The sequence below is a fragment of the Mytilus trossulus genome, chromosome 13, assembly GCF_036588685.1.
Source record: "Mytilus trossulus isolate FHL-02 chromosome 13, PNRI_Mtr1.1.1.hap1, whole genome shotgun sequence".
Classification (NCBI taxonomy): Eukaryota; Metazoa; Mollusca; class Bivalvia; order Mytilida; family Mytilidae; genus Mytilus; species Mytilus trossulus.
In genome coordinates this window covers 33,030,813-33,049,584 of record NC_086385.1, presented here as the reverse complement: position 1 = coordinate 33,049,584, position 18,772 = coordinate 33,030,813, and the positions used below count along the sequence as shown (strand labels likewise).

General features: G+C 32.2%; 1 protein-coding gene across 1 annotated transcript; it reads right to left on the bottom strand.

Annotated features, from left to right (window-relative positions):
* Window positions 1-231: 231 nt before the first annotated feature.
* Window positions 232-14,202, bottom strand: LOC134694286 (uncharacterized). Its single transcript, XM_063555291.1, has 6 exons — window positions 14,194-14,202; window positions 13,162-13,278; window positions 7,862-7,913; window positions 6,932-7,172; window positions 1,071-1,098; window positions 232-459 (listed from the first exon to the last, which is right to left on the bottom strand). The coding sequence occupies exons 1-6, from the start codon at window positions 14,200-14,202 to the stop codon at window positions 232-234; spliced, it is 675 nt and encodes a 224-aa protein (XP_063411361.1).
* Window positions 14,203-18,772: the final 4,570 nt, after the last annotated feature.

The following is an 18,772-nucleotide window of genomic DNA, read 5'->3' as shown; positions in this document are numbered from 1 at the left end:
AAAGGTGACTATCTGAATTCGGTTCGAAATGAAAGTTCTAGCTTTTTTTACCTACTAATTAAATCCTAAAATTTGGCAGCAATAAACTAAACTACTAAACAACCTGGCATTCTGTAAGATCAATAAATAATTGAGATAGTTGTATAGTTTTATGAAAATAAAACGGATGTATTTGTGTTAGATGGGCTTATTCAGACCAGTCGAGACTACATTTAAAGGTCACGACTGAGTCTAGACAGGTCGAGACAGGTCAAGACAGGTCGAGACTGGTCGTGACTGATCCAAGACTGGTCGAGACAGGTCGACACTGGTCGACACTGGTCGACACTGGTCGACACAGGTCGACATTGGTCGAGACTGGTCGAGACAGGTCGACACTGGTCGAGTCTGGTCGAGACAGGTCGACACTGGTTGAGACTGAGTTGAGACTGGTCGAGCATTTGTATAGACCATTTCAGACTATACCAAGATTATCAAGTACTGAATTAGACTTATTAAGTAAAGATCAGAGTCGAGTACAGTTAATTACTGTCGATATTATATCGAGTCTTGTCAAGTAAAATGTTTGTTCGACTTTACAGGTCGAGCACAAAATATGGTCTTTTCAGACTCTGAGCAGTTTGTAGTGGTATTCGAAAAATTAATTTCCACTTTTCGACATCGATAGTCTATAAAAGTCTTGCACGGTCAGGAACTTGAAAATCCAAAATTGATAATTTATAATAATTAAAACTTTGATTATATCTTAAAGTTACCACTTCGTGTGAACATCTTTTCACATTTGTTAATATAGATTCAACAGCTTTTCACTGTTTGTTTTCCGAGGCATATTATACATGTTATATAACCCCTGTGCAACGGGTTATTATGAATACCGCTGTACAGTTACAATATACTGAACAAGGTTAAACATGTTAAAAAATTTGCCATGCATTAAAAGATCACCTTCAAGAGTTATTTTACGGTTTTAACGAGTTATATTCATATTTAAATCGCGATGTGCTTATCACACTACAATAAACCTGCATAAAACATTTCAGCTGGAATGTTTTTTTATATCAACAACTTACCTGTGGAGATCCTGAAGTCCAGAAGATCCTTAAATAAAAAAAAAACATAATACTTTTGCACAGAAACAGTGGAAACTTATACTCTAATGAATCTTGTTTTGCATAACTCCCTCGTGCAAAGTTGATCTGATACATGTATGCATTTAAATAATGTTTTTATCATTGTTTTGGTTTTTTTTTCCATAGGAAAGGACATATTTTGGATCATGTGGATTGCAGATGAAAGAGTTCTGATAAAATAAATAAAATATTCAGAAAAACATAACCAAAGAAAGAAAATTCCCATTCTTCAAACATGTTAACATGGTTACATTTGAAAACATATATGTTCAATTATTAACTATTTGGGACGCACACGTTATATCAAGATCAGATTACGGGTTAATCATGATTACTGTATGCGGATACCACGGAGATCCACAATTTTGAAGGAAAGAATGTTTAAATGGTATTATGATATGACATTTGCATTTGATCATTTATCATGTTTATGATAGTTTTTTACCTTTAAAATCATGCTGGTTTGAAATTGTTGTCTGGTGTGATACGGAGCTCCTGCAATAATCAAAGATAAATTAAATAAATTTAGTTTGTGTAAAGATAGAAAAAGTCAAGATAATCAATGGAATCAATCAAATGAAACATTATTTGGAAACATGCCTTAAAGGACTGAATAAACAAAACTCATTGAAAATATACTATATTTCTTTATAGTTAGGCATTCGATTATACATACTGCCGGTACTTATAAATGCATGGCACAAGGTCATGTTTTCGTAGAGAGTTTATGACGTATTATACACTAAATATATTAAATTTGTACTAATTGATATTTTGATTTAGATCGTTTTTTTTTTTTTAAATAGCTTTCAGTAACTACGTGTACTATCAAATCAATAGTTTTTAACTGAGTTGTGTGGTTTGTTCTTATGTTGTGCTGTTAAACGTTAAACTACTATTTTATGTTAGAGGAGGGTTTTGCGCCCTCAAAAATGTGTAACCCAATAGTTGAGCTTCAATCTGTACAGTTGGACAATAAACTTAAGTCTTAATTTTCGAAATACTAATGCTTTTCTACCAATGAATAAATCGCATTTTTTGGCATAATCTTTCTGAAATTTGGATCCTCAATGCTCCTTAACTTCGTTTTTTATGTGCTCTTATTGTTGGTATTTGATTCGAACATCACTGGTGAGACGAAACGCGCGACTGGCGTACGAAATTTTTATCCTGGTATCTTTGATGAGTTTATTTACGAAACCTGGTTCGATGTCAGTGCTTGATGAAGTTTTCTCCCCGAGGGTAATACCAGTCAAGTAGTCAGCACTGATGTGTTGACATGAATAATTATTGATATTGTCATATGTTTTTTAATATGGAATGTGTTTTAATTATTTTAAGTCTCTGATGCATGATTTTTAATGATTAATTATTGCTTTTAACTAGCCTTCAGTAACTGCGAATACTCTCAAATCATAATTTTGTGTTAATTTGACCTGTTGACACAATTTGTAATGCATTTTTGTTATTCAATGTTTACTTATTTTGTGTTATATGTCGTCTCACTATTTTTTTATATGTACAACCAGGTTGGCGCCTGTTTAAACGGTTAAACCCGATGCATTTGTATTCCCCTATTCTAAGTCAGGAACCTATTCAGTGGTCGTCGTTTGTTGATGTGGTACATAAGTGTTTCTCGTTTCTCGTTTTTTTTATAGATTATACCGTTGGTATTCCTGTTTGAATTGTTTTGCACTAGTCATTTTGGGCCCTTTATAACTTGCTGTTCGGTGTGAGCCAAGGATATGTGTTGAATGCCGTACTTTGACCTATAATTGTTTACTTTTTACACATTGTGACTTGGATGGAGAGTTATTTCATTGAAACTCATACCACATCTTCTTATTTCTTTCATAATTATACATTACCTGTTAACCTTATAATATTTCAAAAACCTGAGGGAATGTTAAGTCCTCAATATTCTTCAACTTCATAATTTATTTGCTCTTTTTAACTTTTTACACATCTAGCGTACACAATTCTAACCCTGATATCTATAGTGCATCTACTCAATACCAACGTTAAAAATGCATCGACTTTCAAAGCATCACAACGTTGTGCAAATGCTATGACAAATTTTGTTTATTGATAACGCTTGTGGTTTTTTTTAAACAAGCTTGAAAGTTGTAGAGTTGTCGTTTGAAACATAATTTTGATTAGAAAATTTACTGACTTACATGTAGTTCGAATTCATATAAGTACTGTTTAACCCAACAACAAAACCAAGAATCAAATGTGAGTTGTGAAAATGCGTTTCAAAACATAAGACACATGTCCATATTTTTTGCCACGCTCTGAATCAAAAGAAGTAATATGTATATAACATAGATTTATGTTTATCTTTAAGACGACAAGTTAAAAGCGCATTCAGTTATTTCAAAGATGTACTAAATAATAAATGTGTAAGTGCATAGCTTTTAAATATCTCTACTCACTTTACACTTTCTCTCTTTTTGCCTCGACCTAGTGTATAGCATTAAAAATATTAAATATATATATACCATATCTAATTTAACATAAATGATATGTTTACTAATATACATCTTTAATATAAGCCGAAACTGACGTTGAAACTGTTACTAAAACCAAACATAGTGTATTGAGAGAATTATTATCTGTAAATGCTGATGTTCATTAATTTTAACGCCTCCAATACATCTGTTTGTGTAGCTTGCTCTTAATTCTTCATCGAATTTTACTTAAAACATTAAAATAAACTCTACTTGTTCGAAAATATTAGTTGAAGTTTTCATAAATCGCGTGTTATTGGAGCTTGATTGCGTAACATGGAGCACGTGGAGTATAAATGCCTGAAAACATAATTAGATTGCTGAAATTTGATTTTGTTTCAGTATAAAAGCATTTAACTCATTCCATGCACGAACTGTGGTCTCGGTTTTCGGATTTTTATTTATTTATTTTATTGGTGGGTTGGTGGGGGAGGGGCGGGTTCGGTTTCGGATTTTTAGTTAAGATGTACATACTGACTACACTTTAACGATTTGATTTGATTACCATAAAGATAATTAGTTTTAATATACGAGAGTAGAAGTATTCATTGCTTCTGAGACAGATCAGGAACAAGGATGTGAACAACTACGGGGCATCTTCAGAAACGAGAAAATAATCCTGCCCATATAAGATCCCTGGATGACCAACTGTGAAACAATTTAAAAGACAAGCCCACGGCAGTACTGTAAATTTTTATTTGCGATTTTTGGAGAATAGAGATATTACATTTTATTGCATGGATCAGTAAATATTGAACTTGCACAACTGTACACTTAGTTATCATTACCAAGGTTAAAGGTCTCAAAACTAATTGCTTGCATACAGTTGGTATAAATCAATTCTTTGAAGAGTCATAAAACAAGCACAAGTACCGAATTTTAACACAGAAGGATGAACAAAATCAGGTAAATTTTTCAAATTTTTTTATTTCAAAATCACTGTTCTAGAAAATTATCGCAGCCGGTCTGGCTCCTTTTGGGGTTCGTGCTATTTCCCAAGTGTTTTTTTTTTTCTACATTGATTTATCTGCTGTCCATCGATTTATGAGATTTCAATATCGGCAAACTACCCTCGCCTAAATTTATAAGGTTTGGAAATAAAAGAAAATTATACCTATGATTTAATTAACATGATTAATACGATTTAGACACACCATAGTAATTGACCTGTTGTAGGATTAGTATAATTTGAACATGTGCCTAACCTTTATCAGAGAAAGTTGGAAAAAAACCTAAAGTAAGGTTTTGGCATGCATGAAACGCGTACATTAAGCTTTTTAAATATAATAAACCATACCATTTCTGTAACAAAGTATTGCAGTGATAAATATGAAGAGCAGCAATGCTGTTCCTAATCCAACCACGGCGAAAATAATAACTTTCTGATTTTCTTTATCTAAAAGTAATTAAGTATTAAGTTTAATTAAGTTATAATACTAGTAAAACATTATCAAAGATACTAGGCTAATAATTTGGTAAACAAAATTTATTTTAGTTTTCAAGAGCCAATTAGTTCTAAAAAGCAACAGAAACGTCTGCATCTAAAATCGTTACGTCTTAATAAGAGTTTAACCTATTTCATATGCTTTCTTTGATCCAAATGCAGTACTGTTGTTACACTTGGTTTGTATTCAATCCATTTAAGTTGTTGATTTGTATAAGTAAAAACAACTACTGTACAGTCTACACATATGCAGATATGTATTGAATGCAAACCAATTGTCTGAACAGTTTGAAATTCAGCGCTGTAGTTAGATTTGTAAATTGACTAAATATTAAACATGACCCAAAATTGATTGTTCAGTCTTCTGAGAGTGCAAGCTGACCATTTCAGTTCAAAATGGCGGTTTAATTTTAAAATTGGTTACTTTTGTAAACGATTTGAATTCTATCTATTAATGTCACAAATTGAATTTAGTTAGAGAGAAACATTCCACAAAATAAATGATTGGCTATGTTCTGTCTTTAAATGTTTTTAACACGATTCACGTGACCAAGTATGTGTCATGAATTTGCTTAATCGTGAATATCCGAAATCAAATATCGAATCAATTCGGTGTCTTTCATCAATTGTTTTCATTATTTTTTCGGTTTGCATATTTCTAACTGATTAAAAATTTCAAATATGTATCATTTAAAAAATATAAATACCCAAAACAAAAGTTACAAAAGTACCAAGTAACATACCATTAATTGTCAAATGCAAGCACACTGATTGAGGCACTTTGTTATTAAATAGATTATTGACATCACAACAAAGATTTTGTCCATTTATGTCAGACGATGAAACCAAATTCATTGTACCCGCTACTGTATAACTGCTGTCTATAACATCATATGACTGTACAACAATAAACTCGTTTGTGTAATATTGATCAAGTAGGTAGGCCCGGTCATATATTAACTTAAATTAAGTGCAAAACATACTAATTACAAAATTACTATTGCCCCATGAATAGTTGGTATTTGTAAGGCATAATCGTTAATAACAATTTCATATTTAGAAATGCAGAGAATATTTGAACAACATTTCATAAGAAAACGGCAGGTTGAGCAAGTATTTAATGTATTTTTTCTTTTACATTTAGACGGAGGTTTTTACACTATATCAAATTATTTCGAAATATAATCAGCATTCGTAAGTGCTCATCGTTCAGTTTAAAAATTCGTAGCAAATTAATCATCTATGTGAAGTAAGCTGCTTGTTTGTAATTTGTTATTCGATATTTAATATCAAACCTGCTCCTAGCAGTCGGTTTCATATACAAATTTGTTCAGTCAAAAATAAAAGAATGTGAATATTCGATAACATGAAAAAAAATGATATTCATAGTTTGAATTGCAATTGAAATTGAAGTTGAAAAATTTAGTTTTCGACCAAAATTGACATAATAAACATAGAGTCTGTATAATATTTAAAATAAAGATACAAGAAAGCAACCTTATTCTATACATAATATACTTTACAAACGTAAATATATAATTTATGCGTATACATCTGTGAAAGTGCAGCATAAAAAATAAGCGATGACTTATGCTCAAAATATAACAGTATATTGTTCCTAAACAACAAGAAATAGAAACACACAGTAATATATTCGAACGATTAATCCGTTATTAGTCTTTGTTTAAGACACATCTGTTTGCTCTCTTTTTTAAGTTCCTGTATATTCTTGGCATATCAAATATGCTATTCTATTGGTATCCAAAAACAAAATTAACTAGTATATAGTTTCATTAACTTGTCAGAAAGATCCTATCTAAATTTTAGAGAAGAAATATTGCTTTTACATCATACCAAACTCATCTGCTGTCGGCGTGGTGCGTTGAATAGTCTCGTCTACTGGCACAGTCACTCCATTAGTTGTGTGTGCTTTTATCGTGGTTGCAACAGTTGTCGTTTCTGGGTAACAAGTAGCACAACAGTATACTTGAGCTATTTCACAATTGTTCGGGGCATTAGTGTACATGTCCGCACATGTCCATCCATTAGAGAATACCTTTCCTCTTTTGTCGCCATATAAACAGTTTTCTGATATAATATACGAATTTAAATTATAAAATGTTGTAAAGCTAAACCTTATTTTTTTTATATTGTCAATTAGTTTGCTTATTATCATATGGAACTGGATTCTTCCTGAGTATCTGTTCACATAAAACAATAACGGTACCAATTTTACTTCTCAAGGTGCGCTTTTTTACAAATTGTGTCCATTTAATTGTAATCATTATCATAATTATTTTCAGTCCAGCTAAATAGATAATTATATACTGAATAATAAAAAAGAAGATGTGGTATGATTGCCAATGAGACAACTGTCCACAAGAGACAAAAATGACACAGACATTAACAACTATAGGTCACCGTAAGGCCTTCAACAATGAGCAAAGCCCATACCGCATAGTCAGCTATAAAAGGCCCCGATATGACAATGTAAAACAATTCAAACGAGAAAACTAACGGCCTTATTTATGTACACAAAAAAAAATGAAGACTGTAACAGTGTAATAAAAAAGTATAAAAAATCTGAAAATTGAGTACTTATTGTGTTTGTATGAATTTGAGAAGGGGTTTACTGTCTCCGTAACTGTTGTAGTAGATCTGAAACCATTGCTTCTACTCCGTTAACTTTTATTTCAAAAATTGTTGAAACGTTATGTTATGTTTGATTGAGTCATATTATATAATATATCAACTTGTACGATTGATCTAACACTTACCATTCCCAGCTGGAGCATTGACATCTGATGTACATACACCAGCAACACACCACTGCAAAAACATTATAAATAAAAGGTTGAACAAATATGAAGTGATGTACCGGAAAAATACATAATACAAAAATGTCATCGAAATCATGCTTAAATGAAGACACTTAAATTAATATGCTAAAGGCAATTTAATTCCAAAACAGAAAAAAAAGGCATCAATTACAGAAATAACTTGCACAAATACATGACAGCAGAATAGTTTTGCTTTATTATTTTTATAATTTTATAATATATAAAAACAAGGCGATGACATTTAAAACGTTTTCTTTTTCACAACACAACATTAGAGGTCATCAGATTAGACGTAGATATCGATCATCAAACTTTCATTTGTGTACACGCCTGTCTTGATATTGTTAATCTAAATTATCTGTATAGTATATACATGATATAGTCTTAGTTAATAACTGTTTCAATAGCTGCATTTTATAGCCCAGTTAATGAGTATCCTCTTAATCATGTTAATGACCTTTATCGACTCTCGTGTGTTTCCTTTTCTCGCCAAGGATTGTATAGCTGCAACTGTACTTAGCGATATTAAAGTTAAATGTGACTGGGGAATAAAAGACGATGACATAATTACGCTTTTAGCTGCGCATGCGGAGCCAGACGTTTGTAGACTTTGTTACGCTATCAATCCTGGAACAAATGTTTGCCTTCTTTCATCTCAATCAGTAGAATGTAATACACATCGGAAAAAATACCATCTTCAAATCGTGCTGATAGGAAGGGCAGAATACAGGGTCTCGCACAATGGGAAAGAGATCGGCAATAGCTATACTACCACAAGTGATAGCACAATATCGATTGTTCCTTGGCTCATATTTACAGTCTTGTTTCGCTCTTCATTCAGCATTCCAATAACAACTAACAAAGTACAAATTTACACACACAAATGTGTTTTCTCAAGAGGATCGACAACAATAAATGGAGATAAAATATGTATAGTAACAATTTCCGTTTCGAAAATTTAGCAATCAAGGTTAACTTTTTACGTGAATTATTGCAAACACTCCCGCAGACAAATTTTGTTATTTTGTTGTAATGGGATAAACGAGGGGTTTGACACTATTTTAAAATTTATTGATATGGCGACCCTTGAATGTTATAACAATTTTACAGCTTGCTCTTAACCTTTTTTTGTCCGGCAGCCTATTGACAAAGAATGTTACAAAGGTTCCTTGTCAGGTCCTTATAAAATTTTACCGTTTAACTAATGCTGAGGGGAAGAAATCCGGGAAAAGGCGGCCTATATTCTACAGTTATCAAAGGCATGGGTGTTAAACTTGATACGAAAAAGATGGAGACTATATGCCTTCAGATAAAACAAGTCGCATCAGTGAATTTATCAAGAAGTTGTCAAACAGACAATTTTAAGAACACTGGAATGTCATTAACATGTTTTATGATTCTGCTGTTACTAGTGTTTGGGATTTTAAATTATATACAGCAATGGCTTCTACAATTTGTTATTGTTGTTGTTTTAGGGGGAAATGGTGGTTTTGATCATCACGGCCGGAAAATTGATATGAACCATGTGAACAGAAATATTCAAAGGCTTTACTAGATATATGTCCTATCGTCGTTACAGCAACGTGAGACTTTACATACAACCTTTAAATTGTATTTATGTGGAATTCGGTTTTATTATATCCAAAGTACCTGTAGACGTCCATTTTATTATACAAATGAATCGAAATACTATAGACTTAATAGACTTAATATGACAATATGAACTGTCAAACATATACATTGTACTAGGAGAGCATAATCCAAGGTCTTCCTATTATTTTTCAGGAACTTGCAAGAATTTGAAATTCTCTTCGTTCAGGTGTTTTCTCTTCCTTTCACTGATTGTATGCTTTTAACTTCTTGTACAGTAGCCCTTTTTTTAATTCTGATATGAGGCAAAGTTACAGTTTCAAAATATGCTGATCGTTCTGTAAATTTAAGTGTAACACATGTTGATATTCTTGATTCGTATGCTATTCTACACGTTAAAACATCTATGACATATCCTTTTCGTAAAGTTGTCAGTATACACCTACACATATCTGATCATCCCAATTGTCCTTTTACTGTTTTAAAAAAGTTTATCGGAGTAAGGAAGGATAGACAGACACTTTTTCATCAGAAATCTTAAACATGTACTAGATATCTGTGGGTACAAATCTAGCTTATACAATAATCCTTTCTTCTAGAATTGGTAGCAGTACTACGACAGTATCTGTTAATAGTCAAGACAATATTAACAAAACACTTGGTTGGTGGACATCGGACAGCTAAATCCGTTATCATGGTTATTTTCAGATTTCCAAGAACATGATTAAAAAAACACGGAAATCTTTGACATTTTCTAAGAACATCTGTAGAAACAGTCATGATAGATATGTTAACCTAATCAAACTTGTACCTTCTTTGTACCAAAGAACAATTGTACTTTTACTGAAGTTAGAACCATAATTGAATGTTTGAATGAATGTTAATTCTACTTGTTTTGTAGTATACAGCTTATTGAAGAGTTACTGTTTTTTTTGGTATACGCTAATTGGACGTATCACTATATAATATTGTTTATCAGAAGAAACAATGTATATACTAAATTTAAGTCTAGTTACAAAATGTAGTAGTGGCATTTATCTGATTCGGATTAAAAAATGAAAACAACACATTATAAATTTCATGCGCCCGAATCGCTCTTCTGAATTTGACTTCATCAGGAATGCTCAAAACCGAAACTAAGGGCAAATTTGCCCGATGGAGTAGAGACCTAAGTATCTTAAAAAATTTCAAAATTTTACAAATGGACAGTTAAGAAAGATTTGTTATAAATACTGTCAGTATTAAAGTATTTAAATGAAGCAACTGACCTGATGATACGCTCGTGGACTATCATAGGTATCGACCCAGTGATGTAAAAAAAAAGGAAAACAACAGGTTATAAATTTCATGCGTTCAAAGCGCTTTTCTGGATTTTCCTTTATCAGGAACAATCAAAGCCGAATATTGGAAAGCCAAAGATGTATAGGAACCAAAACATTTAAACAGATTTATGTCCAAAAAGGACCCAAAAGAAATTAGCCAAATCGAATGCAGGTCATTTTTGCCTGAGGAAGTTGAAACCGTAGTTTCTTTATAATTTAGTAATTTTAAAAACCCAGAATTTTAGAGGTTTGATATAAATCATGACAGTACCGCAGTTCTGACTACTAAGATGATGATACCATCGGGATTAACATTTTTATTGATATTTAGCCGTGTGAAAAGATGTTTTTTTTTCTTAAAACATGTAGACTTATACATGTTATATATAACAAAAATTTACTGAACTCGTATCATATGGTTATGCCGAGAAATGTATATTTCAATTGAAAGCCTGCAGCAAACTTGCCAATTAATCAAACATGACAATTAAGCAAACATGAAAATTAACAGATGCGAACTTATAGTTTTTTCTAGTATTCAGCCATGTGAGTGACGAATTGCTATGGGTTTTTTTTCTAGATACATTCAAACTTTGCCGTTATGTTATTGTGCACTGTTGTTTGCTGTTCGTATTTTGTTTCCTCTTTTTTTCTTCTACATGCGACTTGAAGGCTCCCATATGCCATTTATTCCTCTTTGGAATTCCTCAGCAGCTCAGATCATTTTAAATAATCTGAGCAATGACCATTAATTACATGCATATAACTGGTCAGTATTCTAAATGAATATTTTGTCAACAACTGGTTTAAAAGAATCCATAGTCCGCGCGAACTTATCGCCTTACAAGAGGTCAGTATTCAGGAAAATCGACGGAAAATGTTTTCAAAATTAACTGACATCATTTCACAAGAACAATAAAATATTATTTAATTTTTTGGTAATGAATTTTCATATTTTTTTTAATATTTGTCAGTTGTCACTGTTGAAATTTTTTCCTTTTCAGTCAAACATTTTGTCCCTATACAGCACCAGCAGCAACTTTAATAACAGGCAGATTATTTTTAAATGATACAGGCCATTAAGGTAAAAAACCTTCAGCATTTCAGACGAAAATCTATGCGCTTTTAACATATCTCATAATGTAATGTAGACGTACTTGGAGAAACTTAGTGGTCATAATACGATAATAGACATGGATTGAACCTTGTTCGTGTACGCAGAGCAAATGCCAAAGCATTAAGAAATTCCGTCATTGAAAAAAAAAAATATTTGCTGTTCATTGTGTACATACAATATGTAAAATGAATAGAATGTCAGACATTATTAAATGATATGAGCAAATCAGCCCTTATACGAATAAATCAGCATGCGCAATACTGATGACGTTGCCCTGTCGATATAAATCAAGAGATGATATTGCTTTTCGGACAGGGCCAATACGGAAAAAGCCGTATCTGCCAATGGGCTTATACGGGACATTCACTTCCGGTTTCATTTTTCTTACGCCTTACTCAATTTTGGACGTATCGTTATGCATAAAAAACAATTGTATTATATTCTGTTAACTTAAAATCCTAAAATAAAAAGTGTAATTGATGTTCAGTGTTTTGTAACGTTTTGAAGCCTTGAAACGGAAATATTTCACAGCCTTTTCGAGTCCGACCTTCGATTATTGACACTGTTTCATTTCCGTTGATCAATCATCAGAACACAGACGATCCAAGAGTAAGCATAGTGAAACTGTCTGATTTATTCTTCCCAGCTACTTTATATTTACCTTATATATTATAATAGCATAATATTAGTACTTGGACGAGAAATCAGAAATTACATCTGATAATGTTGACAAAGAATCCGTGGACGTGAATGCGAAAAGACAAGTTCAGATATGAAATTATGTATCTTCTTTACGGTACGTTTCTTAGTTTATTCTAATTAAAAGAATCAAAATCATTTAATAAAAGTGTTTTGAACTGGCTGTTTCTGTATTGGTCCTGTTATAGATTATCGATCAGCTTCAAGTCTCGGGTCCTATACAGTTTACCTCGAATATATAACAGGGCCAATACAGAAACAGCCAATTAATAACACTATAGTATCAACCCTTTTTCTCTTGTATATTGTATTACAGCCCAGTCCACAGAAAAGATGATAATAATTCAGAATTTAGGAATAGAACATCGAACTACTAACTTTTATTTTAAAAGGTTAATATTGAATCACAGATTGTTGAAGTTCGGCTTTATTTAATAAACCTCAGTCACATTCTAACGTTTTGCTCATCACAAAAAACAAATTCTGCCAAAAAATTATAAATAAGTTACCTTATGATTGCCACACAGCGTGCCTTCTTCTGCAATTGATGAGTGGCACGCTGTTCCATCTAGATTGGAGCACCACAGTACATTGCATATTGAGTCGTAGATACCATTGTATTGTTCCTTAAATTCAGTTACAAATTCATGTCATGTTAATCAGTGAATTTCGCTAAGTCTAAAGGGATTCATCAGTAGCTGAATTTTATTTGTCTACTAAATGTTTTTGTTAACACAAAGTCTAAAACTATCGTAATCAAACTTATGGATATATATAATACGAAGTCACATCATCATATTCTTGTTCTTTTTATTGCTCAAAATACAGGTCGAACAAGCATGATATTTTCAGTTGTATTTTAATATTTATGTAAAAGAGGGACGAAAGATACCAAAGGGACAGTCAAACTCATAAATCTAAAATAAACTGACAACACCATGGCTAAAAATGAAAAAGACAGACAGACAAACACTGTTTGTGACCTTCTGCTGTTGTTTTTTTCTACGGTCGGGTTGTTGTCTCTTTGACACATTCCCCATTTCCATTCTCAATTTTAAACACAACATAGAAAACTAAAGAATAAACAACACGAACCCCATAAAAAACTAGGGGTGATCTTAAGTGCTCCGGAAGGGAAGGCAGATCCTGCTCCACATGTGGTACCCGTGTAAATGAATAACCAAAACAAATCATTTGACATTCCTAAAGATAAACACAACATACAGTTATATATACTTATGCAGAGCTATTTAGCGGTCGAATTTATAGACATTTGTCTGTCTATGTATTGTAAATTAGTATATCGTCTGAAGTTCCAAACAAGTGCTATATTTACACAAAAGCGTTTTGAATGATGTTGCGCACGATGCAAACCATAGGTAACTTCAGGACATGTTATGAACATGATTGATTGATTGATTGCTTTGTTTAGTTAACATCCAGTTGGAATCTTTTCATGTAAATTGTTAATAAGTTTTTTATATGAAAATGACCACTTTATCTATGCATTCTAAGTTTATTTAAGGCGATTTTTTTCTTACCCTACACATGTATGAAATGTTTCCGTAAATGTCAACACATTGGTAGTCCGCATCATAAAATTGTCCGGCTAATGATTGATCAGATGGTGCCAATGCCATCGGGTCAAAATTGGATCCTAATGTCTTCATACAATTATTGCTTTCTCCTGACCTACAAATTTAAGATAAGGATCTAAATGATACATGAAGAAAAATAATGTACTAGTGTTTTAATTTTTATACTAGAGATTAGAAGTATTCATAATTTAATTTGGGTTATCTGTTTATGTATCTGAAATTGAAATAAAGTATATAAGAGAACAGGTACAAATTGGAAAGTAAATCAAATTTGACTATTAACAAACGTATATAATATATACAGAGAAAATCTTAGGAAATACACGAATTTCCTTTTTTCCCTATGTTTTCAGATGAGTTTCATTTCGAAGTTTTCAAAGGAGCGGTCTTTTTGGTTTGTTATCGGGGTGACCAAAGTGAACATCCAATCCATCAAGCAAACGCCACACCAAACCGATTGAGCCGTTCCCTTTGTTGATGTTTCCAATACTCACGATTCAAGTGTGTTTATCTGTGATGTGAAGTAATCTGTAGAACATGTAGAAAATTTCCATGGATTCGATGCTTTATTAGAGTCTTGTTGAGAAATATATAATGAAGCCATTATATAAGCATCGTTCACACTGCATAAGTTTGAAACGCCATCAAATTGGGCTCCCAGACTGCAAACAATTATAACAAATGTAACAATTGTTGACTTTTGCATATTGGTAGTAAAAACAAATAATACATTATCATCAATATTTAAAATCCTGTTGAATAACTTGTGATCTTCCAAATACCGATTTAAAAAGTATTGAATTCTAAAGACACTATTACTTTACTGTTTGTGGAATGCTCTTTTTCATAATAATTAAAAGACATTTTGTCGTACCAAAAACTAATACTCACGCAACTGTTTAAATTTTCCGGTTTACAAAATGTTGAATTTTCGAAAAACTAAGGATTTTCTTATCCCAGGTATAGATTACCTTAGCCGTATTTGGCACAAGTTTTTTGGATCCTCAATGCTCTTCAACTTTGTACTTGTTTGGCTTTACGAATATTTTGATTTGAGCGTCACTGATGAGTCCTAATAAGACGAAACGCGCGTCTGGCGTACTAAATTATAATCCTGGTACCTTTGATAACTATTTAAAAGCACGTTTTTATTTTCATAACCATGACAAATATAAAGTTTGAAATGATTTATCATACAGCAGTTTGTCTATCGAAACATAAGTTAAGCTTATTAACTGTTTTTAAATCAATATTTGATGGGAAAACATTGGTTAATTTGACATCTTATATTAAAGGCCATTTCATATGAAATAATGATAAAAGTAATACTTGAATATTAGAAAAAGATATTATTATAATATGAAAAAAACATAATATTTGAATATGTTAAAAGGTAATATTTGAATATGCTAAAAGGTATTTTTTGAATAATTAAGTGAATAGGAAATATATAAATAAGTATAAAGGTAATATTTGAATATGTAAATACCAATGTCCTAGTCCATGTGCCGCTACAGTAATAGTGATAAAATTAAACTCATCCTGTACGATTGATTGACTTCTAGCACTACAAATAGTACCTTTCCAGGCTAGTCCTAGAAAAAAATGTCTTTACCATTAAGATGGTACATCTTCGAAGGCTTAGTATTAACATACAAACACGTTATGAATAAATCTCTCTAAAAGACAATCATCTGAAAATCAATTATAGGGAGCAGCAGAGTAAGTTAAAGAGAAAGCCAACATAAGTTTCCATTTGGAATGTACAGGTATTAGTAGGGTACAAAGTCAACGAATTTCATCAATTTGTGTTAACGGAATAACACACGGATGTATCTGATATCATTGGAAAGGGGAGAAAAAGTCTCATCGAAATATTAATGGCGTCGTTGTCTACAGTGGTTACGATTTTTTTTTTAATTTGAGTCAAAGGTCAATGTAAAATTTCAAGAAATACACAGAGTCACGTTTATACAGATGGTCGCACCTTCATATATGAGTTTATTGCAAAATAAATTCGAATTATTCAAAGGATTATAACTATAGTTTCTATATTTAGGACTAATTTGAAATTTATGTTGCCAAATATGGTTCGAGATTGACATGTGCACTTTGACAATTTTCAGTCAAGTTTTAAACAAAAGTGACCTTGACCAATCAAAATTTCCTAATTCGGAAGTTTTTTTATAATAATCGATACAAGTGATTTCCAGAGTTGTTTATTATGATATTAACATTTATATAAGTTTCCCTTCCAAAATGTTGTTTTTCCGTCTTTTGATAAAAGGTGTTCGTAATGATATTCTGGGAATATATCCGGTTTTCTTTTGGTGGGTCTGGAAGCACTTAAAATTGTAGTTAGTTTCAACTGGTGTAATATTAATGTATTATTTATTGAATAAGCAGGTCTGAGTATATGATTGCTTTATAAAAATAAGAAAGACTGCAAACGATGAAAAAGGGGGAGGGTTGTCCGTCAAAGTTATGAAAACAAATTACAATTAGAAACAAGTAAATCACTCCATCTTACACTCTTATATGCCGTATTGAGCATGATTTGGCCTACAATTGACATGAAGTTTATCTACAAAAAGAGTGTTGTTACAACATCAATTCAATTAAAATATAGATCTATGATTTCGTAATCCTCATATGAGCTTATATATACGAGCACCCGAGTTAATATAGATCAGACTTTTAATCAAATTGAAACAACATAGAAACCTTACTTAAGCTAGCAGTTACTATCACGTTTCATTGTCTTCTGTTCCGACCAGGTTTAGGTTAGAGAGCTAATTTCAGTATTCTTTTTTAAATGGCATTCGAAGCAAGTCGCAGAATGTGAGGCATACAGCATACAATCTGATGGTGGAGGCGGCAACATCGTTAACTATTTGTATGTCTTTATATATCAGAGGGTAGAGGATTCGGATTATCATACTTTGTATATAGATCCATTGTGTTACGAAATTCCCGTCTTTCATATAATAAGTTTCCTTGACCTCATTTTCGTGGTTTAGTGAATGCTAAAAAACTGTCGATCTTTCTTATTTCATGTGAATGTCTCACTTATGAGTTTAAATGTCCCTTTGGTATCTTTCGCATCTCTTTTATCATTAGTTCTAGGATAACGATATTTGGTTTCTAATATATGGTATCCTTGCAAAGTCTACATGTTGGTCGTACATGGTTCACCTGACCTCGATCTCATTTCAAGGATCAGTAAACAAGGTTAAGTTTTAGTGGTCATGTCCTTATCTCAAGTACTTTAAGTAGTGGGTCAAATATACTTGGTGTATGGGATAGTAGCAAAGTGTCATGTCTTTGTGCCAAGTTCATCTAACCTTACCTCATTTGCATGGAACATTGATTATGTTAATTTTATGTACAATGTAATACTTGTATAATATAAAATTAAAGAGATGTGGAAGTAAGCAGTTATTGGCAATTGAACGGTCTTCAGCAGTGAGAAAAATCCTTACCGTATGGTCGGCTATAAAAGGCTCGGGTATAAAAAAAAATGAAACAGTTTATTTGAGAAAACTAACGGCCTAATTTATAACAAAACAATTTACCCAAAAAAATTGACAGACTTGAACATTTTGAAATAACGACAAACACTCAAATACTTGCTCGATCCTGACTTGGAACAGGCATGTACAGAATGTATTGATTGATTGATTGATGATTGCTTTACGCTGCGTCAGCACGAAAAAGGCTATATCGCAGCGAGAATGTATATAATCCTTTTCTCTAAAATATTTGACATAATTTAATTCAGTCAGTTAGAGAAACATGATGTACCAGTATAATCCTAGTTCTTACGGTAATGATGTTTATGATCATACCTTTATCAGACTATATATAGATTCTACCACTGCATCGAGTGTGATACGATATTATCAACTCGAGACAGTTAAATTTTCAAATTTAAAACGCGATGCTCGCCGAGCGTTTTAAATATTTAAAATTTTAATGTCGAGAATTGATAAATATCGTATTACACGAGATTTGGTGGTTAAATTTGTTTCTCTTATGATTTTTAGACGATATGCAGACAACCTCAATCCTTCTTTTTGAACAACCTCCCAAAAATGTTTTCTTTCTCCGTGACTTCATCAGGCATGGTCGACTTTTTTCATGACGTCACACTAGGATTTTCAGAGAAAAGCAAGAAAATTTGTCGTCTTTATTGATTTTTTACCAATGAAGAATTGAAATAAAACAAACCACACGTTGATTGAATAAAAATAATCAACAGGTCAGGACAGGGATAAATTGAATACGAATTACAGAAAAATGATAACGTCCTTTCATGAGTCTTTTGTAGACGAAACGCGCGTCTGGCGAAAATACAAACTTTAATACTGGTATCTTTGATGAGTTTATTCATTAGCTTGCAGTAAGTAACGACCATTTGATTTCGGAAGGTGGGAGGGGAGGATGATGTTTTTAAAATCAATAACTTGGCCTGGTATGAACTGAAAATTAATTACTTTGCGCAAGACTGAATAAAAATGAA